This window comes from Dama dama, chromosome 15, assembly GCF_033118175.1.
Source record: "Dama dama isolate Ldn47 chromosome 15, ASM3311817v1, whole genome shotgun sequence".
Taxonomy (NCBI): Eukaryota; Metazoa; Chordata; class Mammalia; order Artiodactyla; family Cervidae; genus Dama; species Dama dama.
Window position 1 is genome coordinate 26,923,589 of NC_083695.1, and position 26,636 is coordinate 26,950,224.

Below are 26,636 nucleotides of genomic sequence, written 5' to 3' on the forward strand. Positions count from 1 at the left end.
ACACAGGTTCTAAAATTTTCACACAAATGCTAATAATTGGGAACTTAATAGATTTTTTTCATTGATGCCAATAATTAGGAATCTAATAATATTAGATTAGAAATGAAAATGTCTGTTTAAGATGTGTGACTAAAGTAAAAGCATATGGAAAGGTTATTTTAAACTTAAATGAATTATATATCTAATAAGTTTATTGTGAAAGTAATAATGTTAAGAGCAACACAAGAATTACAGGCTATGTGCTTTTTTTTAAGTTATCAGTAAAACTTTAGTAATTTTAACTGTGCTTTTTTTTTTCATTATGGAAGTATCTGCTTCCAAATAGTCCCCTCCACCACTAATAATGAAAGCTAAAATCTACTGAGAACTTATTATATGCCAGTCACTGCTGTGATCATTTTTACATGTATTATTATTCACTGAGTCAGACAACACTAAGATATAGGTCCTATTATTATTATTCTCAATTTATAGGTAAGAAAATTAGAAAATTAAGAGTTGAATAAAATAGCTTACTTAAGATTGCATGGGCAGTAACCACCACAGCTGAGATAGGAACCCAGACACTTGGTCTCCTGAACTCTTATCTTTAAGCATTATATAGAATTGTCTCCCATTACACAAGTACATATCTGACTTGGATAACCAATGATCTTTGACATTATACTGGAATGTCTGAGAAATATCTCAGCTCAACATTTTTAAAACTAAGTTGCTGATCTTCCTCTCAAAACTGACTTCACCCATGTCTTCCCCATCATAATCGATAAAAACTCATCCAATTGCTCAAGCCAAAAAACAAACAACAACGAAAACCTCATAATTATCTGTGGGAGGAACAGAGATGTACTGCCCATGTCTCCCTTCCAGGTAGGACTTGCTGCCTAGCTGTGGAGACTGGGACCAGCAAATGTCCCTGGCTGTCAGTTCCTTCAGGATCTGCCTCAGCTATAGAGAGGTGACCCTACTCCCCATGTCTGCAGGTCAAACCCTTTCCAGGGCAGGGTGACCTGCCTCCAGTGACTGAAAGAGGCCTGACTATTTTTGCCCGACAAGATACACTTGAGGTTAAGACTCTCACCAGAGCTCCCTGCTCACTAGTTCAGCTTTGGAGGTCCAGCTCACAGGTAGACTTCATCCTCTACTCAGTCCTGCTCCCTTCCTCTTCCTTCCTAGACGTTAATTCCTAATAACACGTTGTATCCCAAACTCTGTCTAGTGTGTGCTTCTAGAGGATCTAAACTGCAACACCAGCCATGACTCTTCCCTTTCTTTCACACCCTACAACTAACTTGAACTGTCAAATCCAGCTGGCTCTTCTTGCAAAATTTAGCCTCAATATTCACTAGCCACCCTAGCCCAGACTAAAATGTAAAGAGGTCATGAGAGCAGTGCTCAATTATACCCCAAACAGAAAGAACAGTTCAATAATAAGTATTCTTGGAATGAATAAATTCTATATTTCATAAATTGATCTGTGTAAAATAAAGTCATGTCAATCGAATTAACCATCACAATTTAAATTCATTGACGTCCTTGGAAGAGATGTAAAGGAATCAGAAGTCTATGGATAGAATGTGGTTGTTGTTCAGTCACTCAGTCGTGTCACCTCTTTTGCGACCCCGTGGACTGTAATCCTCCAGGCTCTTCTGTCCAGGGAATTTCCCAAGCAAGAATACTGGAATGGGTTGGCATTTCCTACTTCAGAGGATCTTCTCGACCCAGGGATTGAACCCATGTCTCCTGCATTGCAGGCAGATTCTTTCCCACTGAGCCACCCACGAAACCCACTGGTAGAATGCTGCTGCTGCTGCTAAGTCGCTTCAGTCGTGTCCGACTCTGTGTGACCCCATAGAAGGCAGTCCACCAGGCTCCTCTGTCCCTGGGATTCTCCAGGCAAGAACACTGGAGTGGGTTGCCACTTCCTTCTCCAGTGCATGCATGCTTGCTATGTCACTTCAGTCATGTCTGACTCTGTGAGACCCCATAGATGGCAGCCCACCAAGCTCCTCAGTCCACAGGATTCTCTAGGCAAGAATACTGGAGTGGGTTGCCATTTCCTTCTCCTCACTGGTAGAATATCTACCTGCTAATAAGTTCACTGGAAAACACAGACAATGATTGAGACTGAGTAGGATTTTTATTTACTCATGCTCTGAACTCCAACCCAAGCATCTTAAAACACACATATTTAATTATTTTCATACTGGCATATCAAATCACATTTTAATTTTCTCTCAACTTACCTCAAGCTCATCAAGGGCACTTCCCAGTGTTGCTGCCTGAGGCTCTGGTGGGGCTAACATGTTCTGGATGCCCTGTGAAGCATTTGAAATTACTTTGAGGGCATTCTGAATTTCTCCACAAACTGTGTCCTTGCTAGCTTTAAGGGATGCAACGTCAGAATGTTCCAAACAAGCTGAACAAATTGAATGCAGTATGGGGGAGTTCTCCTTCAATGAGGCCCGGGCACCTGCAATTTCATCCCTCTGATTTGGAGATTTTAGGTCCTGAGGAGAGAAATAAAAAGAGAGGTTATGGAAGAAAGATTTATACAAAGAAGCTCCATTTTTCTGCCAATACAAACAAAAAGATAATAGATACTAGGAAGTCATAACTATAAGTTAAACTTAAGGGCATAAATTATTTCTACACTCTTGATTATGTTAAAAGTTCTATAATGCTTACCAATTAGAAAATAAAGAACACAATGGTACAGATGTGCAATAACTTTGTGTCAGCCATATACTTATGTCAGAATACTCTGGCCTTTACATTATTAACTGAATTATAAGAGGGCTTCAATTCCAAGGATGCTGATTACCTATTTGCCTACACATGATACTTCCATTTAATCTTTTTGTTAAAACTAAACCAGTTAAGAATACTAAATTAAACCTCCCATCATTCAGCTATCGTTCATTCTTTTTCAGAAATACTTGCTAATAAATTAATCTTGGATCTTTCTTTCTTCAACATTTATTCAACACATAGTTATTGAGCATTTAGTATATGCTAGCTCTTGGGGCTTCCCTGGTAGCTCAGATGGTAAAGCATCTGCCTACAATGTGGGAGACCCAGGTTCGATCCCTGGGTTGGGAAGATCCCCTGGTGAAGGAAATGGCAACCCACTCCAGTATTCATGCTTGGAAAATCCCATGGACCGAGGAGCCTGGGGAGCTACAGTCCATGGGGTCACAAAGAGTCAGACACGACTGAGCTACTTCAGCTCAGCTCAGCCCTTGTGCTTAGATGTCAAGTGCACAGAAGGGAATAATCCTACAGGGACCTTGTTCTCCTGAGGCTTATATTCTTGTTTGAGGGAAAGGGGACCGAAAGCAAATGGTAAACTATGTAAAGAAATACATAAGACAATCTCAGGTAACGATAAATTCCATCAAGAAAACACAAAAGTGAGTGTCAGCAACTGACAAGAAGAGAAGCTAGTTTAGCTTGGGTGGTCAGAGGAGATAATTCCTCAGAGATGACATTTGCAATAAATATAAATAAAAAGCATTTCAAACAGTGGGAGGATTGGAAAGAGAAAGTCCTATGTAAGTGATAGTGGATCAAAACCAACTCAAACCTACAGGAAAAATCCCTGGCAAGTACTATCTTAGCCAAGAGATGAACGTTGACCTCAAATGATCTCACAAAGATATCGAGTGATTCTTGATATGTTATGACAAGATGACTACTTCACCTGCCCGGAATTCTCTCCAAAGCCCATAGTCTCAATCTAATCATGAAAAAACAACAACAAACAAAACCAGATTGGGGAAAATCCTGCATGATATCTGGACAGTACTCCTGATTAAGGTCCCAGAAAACAAAGAGACTGACTGAGGAACTATCACAGAGCAGAGAAAACTGGAGCGACATGACAAGTAAATGCAACACAGAACCCTGGATCAGATCCCGGAACAGAAGGAAGACATTAAGGGAAAAAGTGATGAATTCCAAATAAAGTCCAGAGTTTAGTTAACAGTAATTCATCAATGTTTGCTCATTGTGGCAAATGTAAGACATTAACAGTGCAGGAAATCAGAAGAGTAGATCAGAAATTTCTGTATTATCTTTGCAACTTTCCCAGAAATCTAAAATTATTAATATAAAATAAAAAGTGTACTTTAAAGAAAACTAACTCAAGTGAACTGAACAATAATTTATGCATTCCACACATAATATCTCATGTAATACTTATAAAAACTCATGGTAGCTATTATTCCTCTTTTTAAGATGAGAAAACTGGCTTCCTGCAAGAGTGACATCTCCAGGATCTTACGCATTAACTTTCCACGATTTGTTGCACAGTGATTTGTATTTATTGCCTGAAATGTAGTAATACCTTTAAAAAGTTTGGAAACTCAGAATTAGGGGTAGAAAAAATCATAAATTATACATTTAATTTTTATCTGACATACCCCCAAATTTTATCTTTCAGAAAGTTAGGTATGGTATGGGTTCCTGCGCCAACTGACTGAGCTAAATGTAGCATTTCTTGCATTGTAACACAAGTCAGTGTGACTGCTAAGACATGATCTTAACAGCTTCTTGCAAGGAAAGGATTTCTCTCATTTGCTATTATACAAGGATGAGGATTGTGTTTTTTTGCTTTTTTTTCCCCCAATTATTTTTATTAGTTGGAGGCTAATTACTTTACAATATTGTAGTGGTTTTTGCCATACATTGACATGAATCAGCCATGGATTTACATGTGTTCCCCATCCTGATCCCCCTCCCACCTCCCTCCCCATCCCACCCCTCTGGGTCATCCCAGTGCACCAGCCCCGAGCACTTGTCTCATGCATCCAACCTGGACTGGCGACCTGTTTCACACTTGATAATATACATGTTTTGATGCTGTTCTCTCAGATCATCCCACCCTCACCTTCTCCCATAGAGTCCAAAAGTCTGTTCTATACATCTGTGTCTCTTTTTCTGTCTAGGATATAGGGTTATCATTACCATCTTTCTAAATTCTATATATATATGCATTAGTATACTGTATTGGTGTTTATCTTTCTGGCTTACTTCACTCTGTATTTTATCTCCAGTTTTATCCGTCTCATTAGAACTGATTCAAATGAATTCTTTTTAATGGCTGAGTAATATTCCATGGTGTATATGTACCACAGCTTCCTTACCCATTCATCTGGTGATGAGCATCTAGGTTGCTTCCATGTCCTGGCTATTATAAACAGTGCTGCGATGAACATTGGGGTGCACATGTCTCTTTCAGATCTGGTTTCCTCAGTGTGTATGCCCAGGAGTGGAATTGCTGGGTCATATGTATTATACAATGACTTATAGTTTATAAAGTGTTTCTGGAGAGTATCTCACTGATCATCACAACACCCCTTGAGGCAGTTAGGCTGGTGTTATCAGCCCCATTTTAACTAAATAGATATTTAGTATTGGGAGATTAAAAAGCTGGCAGAAGAACTGAGATGTAAACTTAAATCTTCTGATTGCAAATCCCATGACTAATTCACAAGACTCCTCTACCTTGGAATAATGCTGCCTGAGGCTAATAAATGGCTGCACTACTATATTTTTAGCTCCTTCTTTTCTCAAAATAAAGGCTGTCTGCTACTTCAGGTGGGCTTTGAGAGAGAGTAAACTTTTTACAAGATGCAGGGAGGACAGTTAGAAGTAGCTGTCAACTCACTGTTCATACTCATTAATTACCCCAGAAAAGACACTGCATGATTTTCTTGACTTGCTATGATTTCCCCTCTAGATTTCTGGTCTGGGTTCTAGTTTCAGCTCTGTCATTAGTACTAAGCTGGGCAAGTCTACTTATCAGTGTCTGTGTTTCCATCTGTAAAAATGAGGATAACTGTACTCCTGCCAACCTGGTAAGGGGATTCAGTAAGTAGCATAATAGAATTGGAATATGCTTGTAAAGTAGTAGAGAATTACAGAAAAAGTTCAGAAATATTTTATTCCTAAAATTTATCAAACTTGGGGCACTGTTTTTGTTCTGTAATAGTCTTAGTGATTTTCATATTCCCAACAGTTTTGTACAACTGTGTGTGTGTGTGTGTGTGTGTGTGTGTGTGTGTGTGCGCGCGCGCACGCGCGCGCGTGCATGCGCTCTGTCATTCAGTCATGTCCAGTTCTTTGCGACTCCAAGAACTGTAGCCTGCCAGGTTCCTCTATCCAAGGAGTTTTCCAGGCAAGAATACTGGAGTGGATTGCCATTTCCTACTCCAGGGACTCTTCCCAGCCCAAGGATCAAATCCACATCTCTTGTTTCTCCTACATTAGCAGGTGGCTTCTTTATCTACATTTATCTCAATGTGACTTAGAGGAAAAATAATTTAATGTTTAAAAAGGATGTACACTCCTCCAAAGAATAATGACACCGTGTATAAATATTCAGAAAGAACTGAAGAAAATTCTCTGCATATTACAGTATAGCTATAACTATATAACTTCTTCTGAAATGAACTGCACATTATACTTCTCTATTTAGAATGACAAGGTCAATGTTTATGTAGTTTCTGGAAGATGAAAGTCGGTGAACATGTATTATTACAAAGAAGGATAAAGTTAAAACATTATTCCTTTTACTCTGTTAGTAGCTATATATATATATATATATATATATATATATATTACTGCTAATTTTGTTAACTTTTATGCTCTAGGAACTTTGAAGTTTTAAAAATTGTAATATATTTTGGCTTTTGAGCCTATGCCTTGTTATCTCTGCCCAAAGCAATTACAGAATTCTTAATGAGCACTGATAGCCTAAATGGCAAGCCAACAAAGCTTGTTAGAAAAGTTCAGTGAATGTAACAAAAATATCATATTATGGCAGCAGGTGGAAAAAGAAGGCAGTTTATAGATTTTAGGAATAAAAAATTGAGAAGACAAGGTTATTTCTCCTAAAAGACACCCCAAAGGATAAATTTAATCTAGTAAATAAGCACACAAATAAAAGGACAGCTAATGAATGTCACACTTCTAAACAAAAGTTGTGGCTCTTTTGTTTTAGCAATCATACCAAAAGTTGTCTATTTATACTTAATTTTTTTTCAGATTTATTTTTTTTCCATTTATTTTTATTGGTTATTATTAAATTTAAAACCAGGTCAAAATAGGAATTAAATGGTACGGTCATTTAGGGATTTCTCTGGATGAAGAATTGTAAAGAATTGCATCTTGAGGACTGGTACTTATTTAATATCTTTCTTAATGCTCCAGAAGAAAAAGCTTACATGAGATTTCCAAGTTAAGAAGACATTAAATGCTTCCAGCTGATGAAGAAATACACAGATGGGACTTAAAAAGAAGACCTTACAAGTCTGTGCAAGTGGGTAGAGAAGCAACATATGAGTTTTAACCCTGGCAAGAGAACAAAATATATTTAGGGATCTTAAAGATCATAAAGTATAAAAAAGGAGGGCTCTAAGCTATCAGTTAATTAATTCAACTGTTCACTCAACAATATTGTTGAGCCCCCCCCCCCTTTATATATCAGGCAGTGTGCTAAATGTTAAGCAAGCAAGATAAAGAGCTTACAGATCAGAAGGGGAAAACAAAACATTTACATGGGAGTTAAAATAGAGTTATTGATAGCATAGAGGAAAGTCCTTCAGCTTGAGGGGAATTGAAGAAAAATTGTCAGAGGAGATGACTCTTAAACAGTGAGTAAAAATTATTCCTGTGAACAGTGTTGCAAAAACAACAAGCAAAGAAAACAGCATGTGCAAAGGCCTGAGGCATAACAGAGCAAGGAGCATGCATGCTACTGCAAGTAGCACTACAAGTATAGGGACGCTGAGTAAGAATGGTGATGAATCCATCTAGAAAGGCAAGCAGATGCCATGCTGAAGAACTGTGAGTGCAGCAAGCTCAGATGTGTGTTCTTCAAAGATTGCTCTAGCAGTGACCATTTAGTGACTAGAGAGAATGAAATTTCAGTAAGGGAGACCAGGCAATAATCTAAGCAAGAGACAATGAGGGCCTAAATGCTGAACACTATTGCTAGCCTGTAGTAGGATGGGTCCAGAAATATTTATGAGGGACAAATGGTAAGACTTTGTGACACTTAGATGGGGAAAAGGAATGGAGGGATCTAGAAGCATCTAGAAAATTGTTTCAACCATTGTGTACCTCGTGATGCATTCACTAAGATGGAGAATATGGAAAGAATAATGCATTTGAAAGAGTAAGATAAAGTACATTTTGTTATCTGCCAAATGTGAGATGGCAGCATAATATCCAAATAAAAATATACTATACATGGATTGAGAATTGAACAAGAAATAGAGATCTGTGAATCAGCAGCTTAGAGTTGGGAGCTAAAGTCATGTGTGTGGAAGTTACAGGGTCTTCACCAGGATAAATGTTACAAAAAGGAGAACCTGCAAGTAATCATAAGTTGTTTCTTGAAGATCTAAAACTGAAAGTTTTCTGCGCTAGCCCAAAAAACTAAATATGTATTGTAAATTAACAAAAAGGACATCAAAAGATATTGAACTCTCAAAAATAACAAAGAAGCAAGCAAAACACATCCATATCTTAGAGTTTAGGGCCCCAAATACTGTGGATAATTATGGTCACTATATTCTTTAAAAAAGAATCAAAAAAATTTTAAAAAAAGAACAACTTCGAAGACTGTATGACTTCTGTATGAGGGAGCTAAAAATATAGGGTCTATTTGCTTCAAAAAAGGGAAATTTATATTGGAGTGCCCATGATTTTTTAACAGTAGAGAAATTATAAATGAACTTTACAAGTTGTTGATGAAGTTTTTTACTAAACAGAGAAACAATAGATCAAGGAAGAAGCATTTTAGATTCTAGTGAAATCAATTAAAAATACATCTATTCATATTGCTGTCTCCCTCACTTCATTACACTTCCCTTGAATGCAAGCACATAGCTTAGTTGCTTTTCAATCCATTATCTAGCAGTACATGGCACATATTAGGATCTTAATCATTTTTTGAAGAAACAAATAGAAAAATGAGTAAGAAATAAGCAAGAGGAAGTTATATTCAGAAAGGGTAAGAAACTTGGGGTATGATTATTCCAAGAAAACAAATATATGGAAAATATATATAATCCAGAGAGTCTAGACAAACTTGCACATGATAATTCTACAAAAAACTAAAGAGTACAATTAAATTATATCTATCTTTACATCAAATTTTAGTGAAATCACTGATACAACTGCTTTGGGAAACTGATAGTGTCTACTAAAGTTTAATACATATGTATATTCCCACAAGCCAACTTTGTTCCACTCCTGGAGAAGATACACATTTATGGAAATATTTTCATGTTCACTAAAAGTCATATAAAATTTCTCACAGAAACACTCTTCATATAGACCCAAATTAGGTCTATATGAGAAGAATAAACAAAATGTAGTTACATGCCACAGTATAAAATATGGAATGAAAATACCAGACATAAAAGAGTACATATTAATATTATATGAGTCTGTCTATATAAAGTTCAAACTCAGCAAAGCTAATCTATAATTTTAGAAATCAGAATAGTGTTTATTCTTTCAGAGTGATTAGAGACTAGAAAGGGGCCTAAGGGATCATTTGAATTCTGGCAATTCTCAGTGTCTTGCTCTGGGTACTTGTTACCTTGGAGGTGTTTAGTTTGCAAAATTCATTGACCTGTATGTATATAAGCTATACATTTGATGAATGCATATTATACTTCAATTTTAAAAATTTATATCAAAAATCAAACAAAACAAAAGTGTTACTAAAGCCAAGCACACATTCACTGGTATAAAAAGCTATATAGACCTGTCATGTTACATTTCCCATGATATTACAGGAAGGATGAAAAAGTTGGCTATGAAATACATTTGTAGATATCATCTACCCATTTAAGGGCTTTTGTTTAAAAAAGAAAAAAAATCTAAATGGTTCAAAAATAAGAAGGGAAAGTTCCTATAACTTGGCCATCAGAAAGGGCAAAGCTAAAGGATTTTCACAGCAATTGATTCCATACACCCTTGAACAAAATCACATTTCAAAAAATCAGAGAAAACTTCCTTACTAAGCTACATCCCTGCCCAAGTGGAATAGCTCAGCAGATATGCTGCTCAACAAAGCAGAACTACATGCAAATTATTGTTTCTCTTCCAGGTGATTAAATGAAATTTCTAGAGCTGACAAAACCACTCTGGTTGTAGAGGGATGGGAACCCATAAAGAGCAGTTTTGTTTTCTTAAGACTAAGAGATATACAGCAGAAAAGTCTAATGGATACTTTGCTATTTGGATTCTATTCTTGGTTGGCTTTTATCCCGTCTTCTTTCTGCCAAGATGCTGCCTGCTAACTGTTTCACTGGACTGGGCAGCTTCATGTTCTATTGGAAATCAAAATAGTGCAAACATCTGCTAATTTAAATGTTTTTCCCCAACACAAATTAGGAAGTGGATACTGAGCCTTAACCGAGCTGAGGGATATAAGATGATGAAACAAGAACAGACTGCAGAGATAAAAAGAAGGTTCTGAAGAATAAATAAAGATTTAAAAAATGGAAGATTTTATAATCAAAACATTATTAAGCAGCAGAGAAAGACCTTCACTGATTTTCTATTCTTATCTCTCATTTTCTATTTCATGTTAATAGAATAAAATCAATAAAGAAGAAAATAAAAGAATTCTTCAAATTCAAATAGAAAACTGAGAAACTATATAATGATCGTATTGAGATATCCCCAAGGTATGTACTCTGAGTCAATAATGCATACCTTGAGTAGGTGAAATACACCAAAGTGAATATTGAAACTCCAAAGAAACCTCCTAGGAAAGCAATATTACTTAATTCTAATGCAGACTATTGTGTCAGTTAAGAAAATGTATAAAGTTCAGAAATATACTGCATTCATTTTCTATCCATCTGAAAGAAATATAGTATGCATTAATCTATTATTTGCCTCAAATTTATATCTAAAAATAAATATTATCTGAAGTCATCTATCATATGATTATAGTAAAAGGAATAAGCAGAAAAGCATTAAAAAATGAGCTACTTCAATAAGATCCACTTACTGTGCTTCATGCTACCCTTCCATTTGTGTCTATACTTTATCACTTGATCTAATAAAAATTCAAATATCCATAAGTCAGAAAACTTTTCCCATATAGATTAATTAGTACCTGTGAGAGTTATCTTGAATTTTAATATCTAGTCAAGGATCAATAATTACCATTATCTTTATAATTCTTTATATAAGTTTCTGTAACTCACTTGAGAGAAATAAATCACGGCTTCCCAAATATTCTGGTGCATCTCAGAAAATGAATAGAGCTACTTAGTATAAATGGGATCCAAGCCCAAGGATATTGATGCAACTTCTTAGTTAATAATACTTTAGAAAGTGTTCTAGTTTCATTCTTTTACAAGTGGTTGACCAGTTTTCCCAGCACCACTTGTTAAGGAGGTTGTCTTTTTTCCATTGTATATCCTTGCCTCCTTTGTCAAAGATAAGGTGTCCATAGGTTCGTGGATTTATCTCTGGGCTTTCTATTCTGTTCCATTGATCTATATTTCTGTCTTTGTGCCAGTACCATACTGTCTTGATGACTGTGGCTTTGTAGTAGAGTCTGAAGTCAGGCAGGTTGATTCCTCCAGTTCCATTCTTCTTTCTCAAGATTACTTTGGCTATTCGAGGTTTTTTGTATTTCCATACAAATTGTGAAATTCTTTGGTCTAGTTCTGTGAAAAATACCGTTGGTAGCTTGATAGGGATTGCATTGAATCTATAGACTGCTTTGGGTAGAATAGCCATTTTGACAATATTAATTCTTCCAATCCATGAACACGGTATGTTTCTCCATCTGTTTGTGTCCTCTTTGATTTCTTTCATCAGTGTTTTATAGTTTTCTATGTATAGGTCCTTTGTTTCTTTAGGTAGATATACTCCTAAGTATTTTATTCTTTTTGTTGCAATGGTGAATGGTATTGTTTCCTTAATTTCTCTGTCTGTTTTTTCATTGTTAGTATATAGGAATGCAAGGGATTTCTGTGTGTTAATTTTATATCCTGCAACTTTACTATATTCATTGATTAGCTCTAGTAATTTTCTGGTAGAATCTTTAGGGTTTTCTATGTAGAGGATCATGTCATCTGCAAACAGTGAGAGTTTTACTTCTTCTTTTCCTATCTGGATTCCTTTTACTTCTTTTTCTGCTCTGATTGCTGTGGCCAAAACTTCCAACACTATGTTGAATAGTAGTGGTGAGAGTGGGCACCCTTGTCTTGTTCCTGATTTCAGGGGAAATGCCTTCAATTTTTCACCATTGAGGGTGATGCTTGCTGTGGGTTTGTCATATATAGCTTTTATTATCACTCTCCGACATAAATCAAAGCAAGATCCTCTATGACCCACCTCCCAGAATATTGGAAATAAAAGCAAAACTAAACAAATGGGACCTAATGAAACTTAAAAGCTTTTGCACTACAAAGGAAACTATAAGTAAGGTGAAAAGACAGCCCTCAGATTGGGAGAAAATAATAGCAAATGAAGAAACAGACAAAGCATTAATCTCAAAAATATACAAGCAACTCCTGAAGCTCAATTCCAGAAAAATAAATGACCCAATCAAAAAATGGGCCAAAGAACTAAACAGACATTTCTCCAAAGAAGACATACAGATGGCTAACAAACACATGAAAAGATGCTCAACATCACTCATTATTAGAGAAATGCAAATCAAAACCACAATGAGGTACCATTACACGCCAGTCAGGATGGCTGCTATCCAAAAGTCTACAAGCAATAAATGCTGGAGAGGGTGTGGAGAAAAGGGAACCCTCTTACACTCTTGGTGGGAATGCAAACTAGTACAGCCGCTATGGAAAACAGTGTGGAGATTTCTTAAAAAACTGGAAATAGAACTGCCATATGACCCAGCAATCCCACTTCTGGGCATACACACTGAGGAAACCAGATCTGAAAGAGACACATGCACCCCAATGTTCATCGCAGCACTGTTTATAATAGCCAGGACATGGAAGCAACCTAGATGCCCAGCAGCAGATGAATGGATAAGGAAGCTGTGGTACATATACACCATGGAATATTACTCAGCCATTAAAAAGAATTCATTTGAACCAGTCCTAATGAGATGGATGAAGCTGGAGCCCCTTATACAGAGTGAAGTAAGCCAGAAAGATAAAGAACATTACAGCATACTGACACATGTATATGGAATTTAGAAAGGTGATAACGATAACCCTATATGCAGAACAGAAAAAGAGACACAGAAATACAGAACAGACTTTTGAACTTTGTGGGAGAATGTGAGGGTGGGATATTTCAAAAGAACAGCATGTATACTATCTATGGTGAAACAGATCACCAGCCCAGGTGGGATGCATGAGACAAGTGCTCCGGCCTGGTGCACTGGGAAGACCCAGAGGAATCGGGTGGAGAGGGAGGTGGGGGGGGGGGGGATCGGGATTGGGAATACATGTAAATCCATGGCTGATTCATATCAATGTATGACAAAACCCACTGGAAAAAAAATAATAATAATAATAAAAATTAAAAAATAAAAAAAAATAATAATAATACTTTATATTCATGGAGTGGTTTATCCTGCTTAATATGTTTCCAGTTATTCTCTCACAAAGAATACCTTGAGAAGATATAAAAAGTGCTATTATTTTTTTAAATTAATAAGATGTGGCATTACTGATTGTTTCTAGTAAAGCCAACGTTTATTAAATAGCTATAATGCTCGCTACAGGGAAACACTATTTTCTCTCATTTAATGGCCCAGTTATGAATAAGACCCAGGATTGGCTCCTATATTAACACTCTTTCTACCCAACACTGTTTCTTTTGTTATTGTCAGTAGCTTCATTATCTCTCACAAAGTCTAAGGACAGACTGTAGGTTCTGTAGTGGCCCAAAAGAAAATACACATTTTAGGCATTCCTTCCTAACAAATAATTGTCACACCTAATACAACTCAGATAACAAACTCATTCCTTAACTCAGTTTTAGAATAAGACTGATAAGAAAACCTCAGGCCAAAATTGTAACACTAGAAATTAAACTGTGATTGATAAGGTTATTTATTTTGCCAAAAAACATATTTGAAGAAAGAGTAAAAGCATCTTCTTGACCTTTTTAATCTATCTTTGATAAAGGAACAACTCTAAACATAGCAACTTAGTAATGATAGCTTAATGGTTGCTTTTCTGAGAGGTTAAAACAAAAAAAGAAACTGGCTTTTTAGTTTAATTCAGCAGGCCTGAAACACCTGCTACAAGGTATGACTGCAAAGCTAAATCTATAAACTCAGGTGCTTATTTTAAGTGTGAAGCATGAATAGCCCAGATGTCAGTCAACAGAAAGTGGTGAAGCTCTCATACACTAGAGTGTGTCTAGCCCATTTAAAAACCATTGAAATTCAATCGGCCAAACAAACAACAACAACAAAAATCCCTGATCTCTACTCTAATATTCTATCACAGACGTTTTTGTAAACCTTATGAATGCACCCTCCATGGTTTATATTTATACCACATGTGTATCTGACCTTGGAAGAGATTGGAAAGATGGATAATACATATCCCTGGGCCTGAGGAGTCTACCAAACATGACGTGAGGCAAATGCTGAGCAACTCCAAGAATGAAGTCTGTCTCATAATGAAAACAGCATGAGTTTTGGGGTTACAAAAACACTCCAATAGCAGGAGATTTTGATTGTCATAACTAACTTTACTTCAGTTACAAAATGGGGATGATAATTCCTACCTTCCAGGGTATTAATGAGGTTACCTAATTTAATGTAAAATATTTTCCAGAATTTTCTTATATGACCTCTCTCTATACAGCAAACTATTGGCCATATTCCCTCCTTAAACCTTCCTCCTCTGTCCTCTTAGATGACAATGAACACTAAATTTAAGTTAATATGCAGTGACCTCTCTATCGAGCTTCAGGAGAATAACTCAAGTTCAATCTCAAAATAAACATGTCTAAAACTGAACCCATTGCTTTTCTTATTGACACTCCCAAATATGTTTCTCCTTAAACATTCTCAGACTGAAAGGCCCCAACTCCCAACTTACTAACAATAAAATTAAGGAGCATCCTTGACTCTTCCATTCCCTCATTCCAATCATTAGGTAAGATCTGTTATTCTCCTTGCCAAATACTTCTCCAGTCAGTACGCTCTGTTCTTATCCTCATTACTAGTAGTAGTCTAGAGAAAAAATGATTAGGGAGAAAAGGGAAGAAGTGTGATACAAGGAGGAGAGAAGAAATCACAGAAATATTAGAGACACCTTTTTGGCTAATACAATATTTCATCTATGATACAATTAGAAGAATCTCTCTAAACTTCAAATATGATCCTCACTCCCCAATTTGAAATTTTCAAATGGCTTTTAAATCAACCACAATAAATTTCATATCATTTACTATAGACAAGCATGATCTAACTCCAGCTGGAGTCAGAACATGTTAAATATGGGACATGTTTTCAGAAAGTTAAGTTAGTTCTCTCTACATTAACCAATAATCAGATCTATCTGACTGAGGAAAACAGAAATAACTTAGGTTAATAATCTTGCTAAGTTTTAAATATTCTTAGATGCTGATTTCAACAAAGTATTTATACAGTAGAACTGAACTAAGGGCTACGAGGAAATACAAATACAAAGTAAAAATAAGCACCCACTCTGAAGTCCTCCACTCTCTGGAAATTGTTAAATAATAATATGTTAAAGTAGTGAAAAAAAATTAGTGGGACAGATCAGAGTTATTACAGGAACTGTAAAGAAAAGCAGGGCTCAGCATTAAAGAATCCAACTGCCAATGCAGGAGACTCGGGTTTGGTCCTTTGGAAGATCCCCTGGATAAAGAAATGGCAACCCACTCCAGTACTATTGCCTGGGAAATCCCATGGACAGAGGAGCCTGGCGGGCTACAGTTCATGTGGTTGCAGAGTCAGACACAACTCAGTGACTAAACAACAAAAAAGAAAAGCATGGGTAGGTTAAGAACTTCTTCACAGAGAGGCAGGTGAGCATTTCAAATTTATCAGGTAAAAGAGAGGAAAAAAAGCCGACATAAAGTCAGTTGGCTCTTTAGACTTCCCTGGTGGTCCAGTGGTTAAGATGCCATACTTCCAATGCAGGAGGCATGGATTTGATCCATGGTTAGGGAACTAAGACCCCAAATGCCAGGTGCCGTGGCCAAAAAATAAAAAACTAATAATAACTAAAAATAAAAGTCAGTTGGTTCTCTAGTATGCTTCTCAAACAAAGCATACCAAAACCTGAGCTCCTGATAATACTCCTCAACCCTCTATTCCCAGTATTCACCAGTTCAGGAAGTGGCAATTCTTTCAGTTGTCCAGGCCAAAAAACTTTTCAGCCTTTACTGCTGTTTCTTTGAAACCTCAAATCTGTCTTGTCAGCAAAATCTATCACTTTTACTTTCATTTATCGAGAATTTGGCATCTTATCACCTCTAGCATGTCATCAGGTCACTACTTTGCTCAAACTATCCTACATATCTTTCTGACCTCATCCTTACTACTCTCCTCGCTCACTATGATCCAGCAATAAGGACCTCCTTGCTGGTTCTCTAAAACTCGATGCACATCCCACCTCTACCTTAGGCCATCCCATCGCTGCTGCCCTCTTCTGGATCTGTGACTGGCTCATTCTCTTACTCTTGAGTCTTTTGAGTCTTTACTCAAAAATCAGCTTTTCAGCAAGACCTCCACACTCTATCAAAAAATTCAACAATTTCACTCTCAATATGTCATACTCCTTCTCTGCTTTATTTTCTTCATATTACTATTTATCATTAATACACTTTATATTATTACTACTTATCATGTTTGCTTTTTGTCTTCTTCAATAGCATGTAAGCTTCATGGGGGCACATGAAAGGTATTTGCCAAATGCTTATTAATGAATGAATGAACATAAACTCAAATTAAAATTTTGCAATTACTTTGAAATAGCTCACACATACAAAAATTATCCTATCACATATGGGAATAAAATACCAGAAAACTGCATAGTTATACCTGGGAAGATAGATAAAGGACACAAAAATAGATAGCACAAAACCTTCCTGCTTCCTTTTCCCTCTTATTCCAGAGACAGATTTCAAAACAAGTTTACCTATATATATATGTATTATGATTTACTTTTGAGTTTTACTTATGTCATATTTCATACTATCCAGAATGCATACAGAAAGCTTCTGAACTTAAAACACAATGGCTATGGCTGTAGTTGAAAGGTCAATTGTATATGCCTGTCTATTAGAAGGTAAGTTGTATTTAAAATCCAGATCCCTAACTAACAAAGATTTTGCCTTACTTAAGAACTAGATAGTGTGAATGTATCTTCTATGCACTGAGTATCCACTGTTTAGTGTTTGCCAATTTAAATACTCACGTCTCTAGGAATGGCTGCAATCCACCCTGGTATATAAAATAAATTAGCATTCTTGCACTCTGGAGAAAAGTGTGTGTTTAGCACCAAATGGAATCAGCAGATGACTAAATACTCTTTTTTGCCTTGTTTCCATAATAAATACAACAGATGTAAAATGCTGGAATGTGGACAACTCCTAGAAGGATGGTGTTTTCCTCTGATGCAGAAATAAGCCATTCAAAAATGCATTCAATATAGCACACAAGAATCAGCAAGAACCACCTGGTTTATTTATTGCCATCAAGGTGATGTTATGACTAACTAAACCACAAATACCTCTGTAGCCCAAATGAAGCATAAGACTGTCTTTGATATTAAGCATCACTAATTATCTTATAAAGTTATAGCAATGGTAATTAAGTCCAAGATAAAGGATTGCCACATAAATGATTTAGAAAAACTATAGTTCACACTAAATACTGAGCATTACCCAAACTCAGGAGACAGTTAAAGACATGAGACATGATCTCTAAAATATGAGGTAGTAGAGGAGGACTCTTTCTATATTAAGTATGAAAAAAGTACCTTACTAGGAAGACCCAATTTCATCATATCATCTCTTTTAAAAGAATATTGCACAAAGAATATGACAGAACATCACCCTTGGTTCCATAAGGTTCTATAGCTCCTACTACCCAAATGTAAGTTGAATTTTCATTCCCGTGTTTATTCACTGTTGGATATGTAAGGAATGAATACTCAGAGACATTCAGTTTCAGTCAAAAAAAGACAAAGATATTCTTTAACCTGACAAAGGGGAAAACCCAGAGTAAGGAAGATCATGTGTGTACAGCCAATTAATTTTACAGCCAATTAATTTTCAACCAAGGTATGTAGACAAACCACTGGAGAAAGAAAAATCTTTTCAATAAATAGTTCTGGGACAACTGTATCAGTTCAGTCACTCAGTCGTGTCTGACTCTTTGCAACCCCATGAACCGCAGCACGCCAGGCCTCCCTGTCTATCACCAACTCCCAGAGTTTACCCAAACACATGTCCATTGAGTCAGTGATGCCATCCAGCCATCTCATCCTCTGTCATCCCCTTCTCCTCCTGCCCTCAATCTTTCCCAGCAACAGGGTCTTTTCCAATGAGTCAGCTATTCGCATCAGGTGGCCAAAGTATTGGAGTTTCAGCTTCAGCATCAGTCCTTCTAATGAACACCCAGGACTGATCTCCTTTAGGATGAATTGGTTGGATCTCCTTGCAGTCCAAGGGACTCTCAAGAGTCTTTTCCAACATCACAGTTCAAAAGCATCAATTCTTCAGCACTCAGCTTTCTTTATAGTCCAACTCTTACATCCATACATGACCACTGAAAAAACCATAGCCTTGACTAGACAGACCTTTGTTGACAAAGTAATGTCTCTGCTTTTTAATATGCTATCTAGGTTGGTCATAACTTTACTTCCAAGGAGTAAGCATCTTCTAATTTCATGGCTGCAATCACCATCTGCAGTGATTTTGGAGCCCAAAAAATTAAAGTCAGCCACTGTTTCCACTGTTTCCCCATCTATTTGCCATGAAGTGATGGGACCGGATGCCATGATCTTAGCTTTCTGAATGTTGAGCTTTAAGGCAACTTTTTCACTCTCCTCTTTCACTTTCATCAAAAGGCTTTTTAGTTCCTCTTCACTCTCTGCCATAAGGATGGTGTCATCTGCATATCTGAGGTTATTGATATTTCTCTCGGCAATCTTGATTCCAGCTTATGCTTCCTCCAGCCCAGCGTTTCTCATGATGTACTCTGCATATAAGTTAAATAAGCAGGGTGACCATATACAGCCTTGATGTACTCCTTTTCCTATTTGGAACCAGCCTGTTGTTCCATGTCCAGTTCTAACTGTTGCTTCCTGACCTGCATACAGGTTTCTCAAGAGGCAGGTCAGGTGGTCTGGTATTCCTATCTCTTTCAGAATTTTCCACAGTTTATTGTGATCCACACAGTCAAAGGCTTTGGCATAATCAATAAAGCAGAAATAGATGTTTTTCTGGAACTCTCTTGCTTTTTCGATCATCCAGCAGATGTTGGCAATTTGATCTCTGCCTTTTCTAAAACGAGCTTGAACATCTGTTAAGTTCATGGTTCATAGACAACTGTATATTTACATGCAAAAGAAGGAAGATGAACCCCTACTTCATACCATAGAAAAAATTAAATCAACATGGATCATGCACATTATAACAGCTAGAACTATAAACTCCACTCATGAGAGGTGTTTCACACTTGCTTGTTCCTGAGGCAGAGTTGAGGGGGCAGGTTTTCCACACCACCACAGCGTGCATCCAAGCATGAACTGCGTGAATACTCCAATCCTGCTTGAGAGCTTGGCTGTACATACAGACATCACTCAGACATGAAGCAGAATCTGAGAAGGATAGGGACAGCCATTTCTAATGCTTACACAGGCAACTCATCAGAAAAAGTCCCATTTCTGCCTACAGCCAAACTGCCACAGCTTGTATCCCAACACACCAATTGCTTTGAGGCACAGCTCCCACTGGGACAAGAGTGGCAGAGGCTAAGGGGAGAGCCCAGCTATAAGAGACAAAGATGACTTAGACCCAAATCAGTATCTGAGTAAAGTAAGGGCAGGCATTACTGGTGCTATATAGGTAGCACATCGGAAGCAGTAAAGATCTCTGACCCTGGCATGTCTACCATAGCCTGCATCCAAATTGAGTGTCTACATCAGCTCCTCTTGCTCCAGCATTGCTCCTTTCTGGGATGAGGAGCACAAACATAAAGGTAATGGAGCCAGCTTGGACCCAGCCCCCAGGGCTTCAGCTCCAACAATCTGAAACCTATCCTTGCCCCTAATAGGGCAGTGATAAGCACCAGAGGGGAAGACCCAAGTCATACCTGAGTCCAGCCATAGCCTCTTCATCTCCTGCCCCAATGCCACCAAGATGATAACTGCCAGCATACCCTGAGTAAATATGCAATTTGTATTCACATCAAATCCATCTCTCTCTCTCCCACCAAAGCCACTGGGCACATACATACTATATAGGGACATTCCCACATAAGGATATTCATTCTATTATTAGCATGCAATATGTATTAAATAATTGTTTCACTTACATTCATAGACAGAGGAAGTTAAGCAAAATGAGAAGACTGAGAAATTGGTCTCATTGAAAGAAAAGAGAAAAGCCTGGAAAAATAAACTAATGAAATAAGCAATTTACCAGGTAAACAATTTAAAGCACTAGTAATAAGAATGTTAATGGAATTAGGGAAAAGAAAAGAATACTGTGAGAATATTGACAAGAAACTAGAAAATATGAAAAAGAACCAGTCAGAAATGAAGACTATGATAACAACAATGAAATACACACTAGAGGGAATTAACAGTAAACTGGTGATACAGAGGAATGCATAAGCAATCAGGAAGACAGAAAAATGAAAATCACCTAATCAAAACAGCAAAATGAGAGCAGTTTAAGGGACTTGTGAGCCAACATTAAGTGTACCAACATTTATATTATAGGGTCCAAAAAGGAGGAGAGAAAGAAAAATGGTTGAAATTGTACTTGATGAAATTATGACTGAAAACTTCTTAAACCTGAAGAAGGAAACAAATATCCAGGTATAAGAAACACAGAGGGTATCAAACAAGGTGAACTCAAACAGACCAAAACCAAGAATATAATAATTTAAGCAGTGAAAGTTAAAGAGGGAATTCTAAACCTAGCAAGAGAAAATCAGTCCTACACAATGGAACCTCCATAAGGCTATCAGGTGATTTCTATGCAGAAACTCTGCAGGTGAGAAGGAAATGGAACCATCTATTCAAAGTGCTGAAAGGGAAAAACCTACAACCTATGATACTCTACCCAGCAAGAGTATCGTATACAATAAAAGGAAAAATAACTTCTCAAACAAGCAAAAACTAAGAGTTTATCAATACTAAACCTGTTAAAGGGTTTAGTATTTTCCCCTAAGTGGAAAATAAAGAAGTAAGTATCTTTAATATCTAAATGGAATATAAAAGTAGAATCCATAGGAAAAGAAAAATCCCATTAGTATAGGCAAATAGACAATAAAGACTGATGACCAACCACCTAAATAAAGTAGTATAAAAATCAAAAAACAAAAATGAAAAATCAACTATCTCTACAGTAATCAACAAGATAACTTGAAGATGTAAATATAAAATGTGGGAAAGGGAGTAGTGAATGTAGATAGTTTTGGATGCATTTGAATTTAAAGGATTAACTATTTAAAGTAAGTAGATATAATTACAGGTCTACATATATGTACCCCATGATAACCACAAATCAAAAGCCTACTGTGTGTATATACATATATATGTATATATACACATACTGTATACACATACACATATATATACAAAAACTAGAGAGAAAAGAGCATAAGCATATTGCTAAAGAAAATCTTCAAAGCACAAAGAAACAAAAAGAAGAAAAGAACACAGAAGAACTACAAAGCAACCAGAAAATAAGTAGTAAAATAGCAGTAAATAGAGCTAATCAAAAATTACTTAAAATATCAATAGATTAAATGTTCCAATCAACACACATAGGGTGGGTTATCAGATAATCAATAAGACCCTTCAATACACTACCTACAAGAGACTCCCTTCCAGGAGAAAAGACACAATCAGGCTGAAAATAAGCAGATGGAAAAGGATATTTCATGAAAATGCAAACAAGAAAGCAAGAGTAACAATACTCATACCAGACAATATACACTTCAACACAAACTCTGTAACAAAAGACAAAGAAGGACATTATGTATGATAAAGCGGAAAACACAAGAAGATAATAAAGAGGACACTTTAACATAAGCACATAACACAAGAACATCTAAACATATAAAGCAAATATTAATAGTCATAAAGGGAGAAAATGACAGGAATAAAATAATAGTAGGGTACTTTAGCACTTTACTTACATAAATGGACAGATCATCCAGACAGAAAATCACAGAGCAACAATGATCTTAAATGACACATAAATGGAAAAATAGACCAATTAGACTTAATAGTTATCTACAAGACATCCCATCCAAAGATAGGAGAATCCACATTCTTTTCAAGTGCACATGGAATGTTCTTCAGGATAGATCATGTATAGAGATACAGGCCAACCCATCAAAACAAGAAAAAACTCAAAAACCTAATATACCACCTAAAGCAATGAGAAAAAGAAAAATAGGCAAAGCCTGGAGTCAGCAAAAGGAAAGAAATAATAAAGATCAGGGAGAAAGTAAATAAGACAAAAAATAGAAAGATCAATGAAACTGAAAGCTCGACTTTTGAAAAGATAAACAAAATTGATAAACTTCAAGCCAGGATCATCAAGGAGAAAGGGAGACTTAAATAAACAAAAGAAGAAATGAAAGATGAGAAATAATAACCAATACCACAGAGATACAAAGAATCATGAGAAGATAATATGAATAACTATATGCCAGCAAATTGGACAACATAGAAGAAATGGAGTAATTTCCAAAAGCATACAATCTTTCAAGCCTAAATTAGGAAGAAATAGACAATCTGGATAGACTGATTACTAGTAATGCAACTGAATTTGTAACTTTAAAAAATTCCCAGCAAATAAACATTTAGGACCAGATGGCTTCACAGGGGAATTTGATCAAATATATAAAAAAGAGATAATATCTATCCTTCTCAAACTATGCCAAAAATCGAAGAAGACACTCCCAAATTCAGTATATGAGGCCACCATTATCCTTATACCAAACCCAGACAAAAACACTACAAAAGAAGAAAAAGAGAGAAAGATTTACATGACAATATCTTTGATAAATCTAGATGTAAAAATCCTCAACAAAATATTGGCAAACCAAATTTGACAATAAATAAAAAAGATCATATACCACAATTAATTGTGATTTATCCCAGTGATGCAAAGACGGTTCCAAATTCACAAATCAACCAATGTGATATGCCTCATCCCAAAAGAAGTATGAAAATCACATGATCATCTCAACAGACGCAGAAATAGCACTTGAAAAAATTCAACATCTACTTATTACAAAAACTCTCATCAAAATTGGTTAGAGGAAACATATCTCAACACAATAAAGACCATTTGTGACAAATGTACAGTTAACATCTTACTGAAGAGATTTGGCTCTTGGGAGTAGAGAATGCAGAGTCATAACAGGTAATAGTGATTGCCAGTACCATAAGAGATCACAGCTGTTCCTTGCAGTATTCTCTCTAACAGAACAATACTAAAGGAAATCACAAATGAAAAACAATGATGATAGTGATGGAGACGGAGACAGACATTGACTGGCAGAACAAAGAAAGACTCCTGGTTCTATTCCCAGACCAACCAGGAGGGATGGAAAATGATGTATTATGAGGGCCACTGACATATCCACAGTTCATTCCTTACTGGCAAGTCAGACAGGGAATCTAGCATGCCAGGACTGAACCATGAGGGACATGTATTTAGTGACTATTGTATAGATGGTAGGGTTTCAGGTACTTAGTCTTCCTTCTATGCTTTGTGATAGAGAGAGCATTTCTTATTTAAGTGGAAATACTGTGTTCTCTCTTACCAATTTATTTCGATTATATTCTCTAAATTATTACAACCTCTTGTATTGTCCTTTTTCAGATTGATCATCTTGCTACTTTTGATATTCAGAATATTGGTAGAAAAAATATCTAAAGCTGATATAATAAAGAAAATGTCCCAAAACAGCCTTCAATATTAAGGTTAGATTTACTGACTATACACGACTTATAAATTAATGAGAAGTACTAATAAGTTGCAGGATCTAAGAAGAGTCACTTAGATGGAAAAGAGGAGGGGACAAGAGGAAGGGATGAATAAAAATTAACATATATTGAGCATCTACTATATAGATGGTAATGTTCCAGGTATAGCATCTACTATATAGATGGTAATGTTACTTCCATATGAAGTAAGAATCCTTACTGTCATCCTTATACATAAGAACAGAAGCACAGAAAGTTTATAATTCATCCAAGCTCATAGAACTACTACTATTGTTGGTACAGGAATCTAGATCTTTCTGACCCACATCCATGTTCTAAGCACCAGGTAATGCTACGCTTATTAACTTCTCTCAAACTCATTTTTCTAATATAATAAATGAGAAGTCTAACTTTTGAGGTGTCATTCTAAAATTAAAAAATTTTATGTGATTGTTCTTATGGTACAAAATTACAATAATTTCTGAAGTCTATTACAACTTTAAAATTCTCTGATTAAGTCTTAAATAGTATTTAGAGGGAAAATTATACAGTCTAACAGTCCAAGAATACTAAGACAGTGTTTCTTCCATGTATTACGTTAACACACAGGTCAATTGACTGTGTATAGTGATTACTAAGTGTCAGCAATGCTATACCCAATCTATATACATTAAATGTTTTAATACTAATAATCCCATGAAACCTAGTATCATCCCCATTTTGCAAATAATGTTAACTGTCTAAAACAAACAATACTGGTAAGTGATGGAGGTGGAGTTTTAAACCAAAATATCTAGCTCCAGAATCCAGAGGCTTAATCACTAGGTTGTTAGACCTTCCAATGAGAACTGAAAACACCCTAGTAGAGGTTCACAATGTTTCAATATTCTATATATTTTCTTACTTGATCCCATTATATTGTGCTTATTATAAAGATAAAGAAAAAAACAGCTTGTTCAATGTCATATAGCAAGTAGCAGAAAACAAATTGAATTTTTGCAATACTGTGTGAAATTTTTCTTAATGAACTCTTACCACGAAAGACAAGCATCAGAGAGATATATAATAATTTAAATGTAAGATACTAAATTTATAGATATTAATAGATACAATAGATGAGAGCATAGGAGCAGTAAAATTGTGATTTCTCTCCTTTGAAATGTTCATACATTGTTAAATTTCATTTATCACTGAACTGGGTTAGATTACACTAAGGCCTTTGAAGCCTAATTTAAGCCACTTAATTAAAACATTAGAAAAATAATTATTTGCCCCCATCTTTCCTATGCTTTGCTCTCTTTCTCTAATTTGATGTAAATTAATTTTTTCTTACTGTATTGACTATTCACTGAACTAGGAAACCTATTCTTCATACTAGGGAAGCAATGCCTTATAATCTTGATTTTTGTTTTTAAAGTGGTGCTTTTTTAAATTAATTTATTTTAATTGGAGGATACTTATTTTACAATGTTGTGGTGGGTTTTGGCATACCATCAATCAGCCACAGGTGCACATGTGTCCCCCCATCCTGAATCCCCCTTCCACCTCCCTCCCCACCCTATCCCTCTGGGTTGTCCCAGAGTGTTGGCTTTGAGTGACCCGCTTCATGCATCCAACTTGCACTGATCATCTATTTTATACATGGTAATATACATGTTTCAATGCTATTCTCTCAAATCATCCCATCCTAGCCTTCTCCCACAGAGTCCAAAAATCTGTTCTTTAGAGCTGTGTCTCTTTTGCTGCCTTGCATATGAGATCATTGTTACCATCTTTCTAAATTCCATATATATGTGTAATATACAGCATTGTTATTTATTTCTCTTTCTGACTTACTTTACTCTGTATAATAGGCTCCAATTTCATCCCCCTCATTATAACTGACATAAATGTGTTCTTTTTTATAGCTGGGTAATATTCCACTGTGTATATGTACCACAACTTCCTTATCCACTCATCTGCCAATGGACATCTAGGTTGCTTCCGTGTCCTAACTATTGTAAACAGTGCCGCAATGAACACTAGGGTACATGTGTCTCTTTCAATTCTGGCTCCCTCAGTTTGTATGCCCAGCAGTGGGATTGCTAGGTCATACAGCCATTCTATTCCCAGTTTTTTAAGGAATCTCCACACTGTTCTCCACAGTGTCTGTACCAGTTTGCATTCCCACCAACAGTGTAAGAGGGTTCCCTTTTCTCCACATCCTCTTCATCAAGGAACAGTGGTGCTTTAAATAGCCCTTATGTATGAATAAGGAGTGGTATGCACCCTTTAAGATGACTTTCAGTGGTTCCTGCTTCCTGAATATATGCCCTTGAGTAATAGAATATTGAAATTGGAGTCAAATTGGCATTGGCATTGCTAGCTCATATCCATAATTCTGAAAATAATCCATTAGACACAGGATGGGATGGGGCAAAGTAAACTGGAATATGAATCAGCATT

At 36.3% G+C, this 26,636-nt stretch overlaps 1 protein-coding gene across 1 annotated transcript in view; it reads right to left on the minus strand.

Annotated features, from left to right (window-relative positions):
• CTNNA3 (catenin alpha 3) overlaps positions 1–26,636 on the minus strand; it is a 1,844,203-nt gene that overhangs the window by 1,367,725 nt on the left and 449,842 nt on the right. Inside the window, exon 7 of the mRNA XM_061163003.1 lies at positions 2,247–2,510. Coding sequence (XP_061018986.1) covers positions 2,247–2,510 — 264 coding nt within the window. The remainder of the gene's footprint in view (positions 1–2,246; positions 2,511–26,636) is intronic.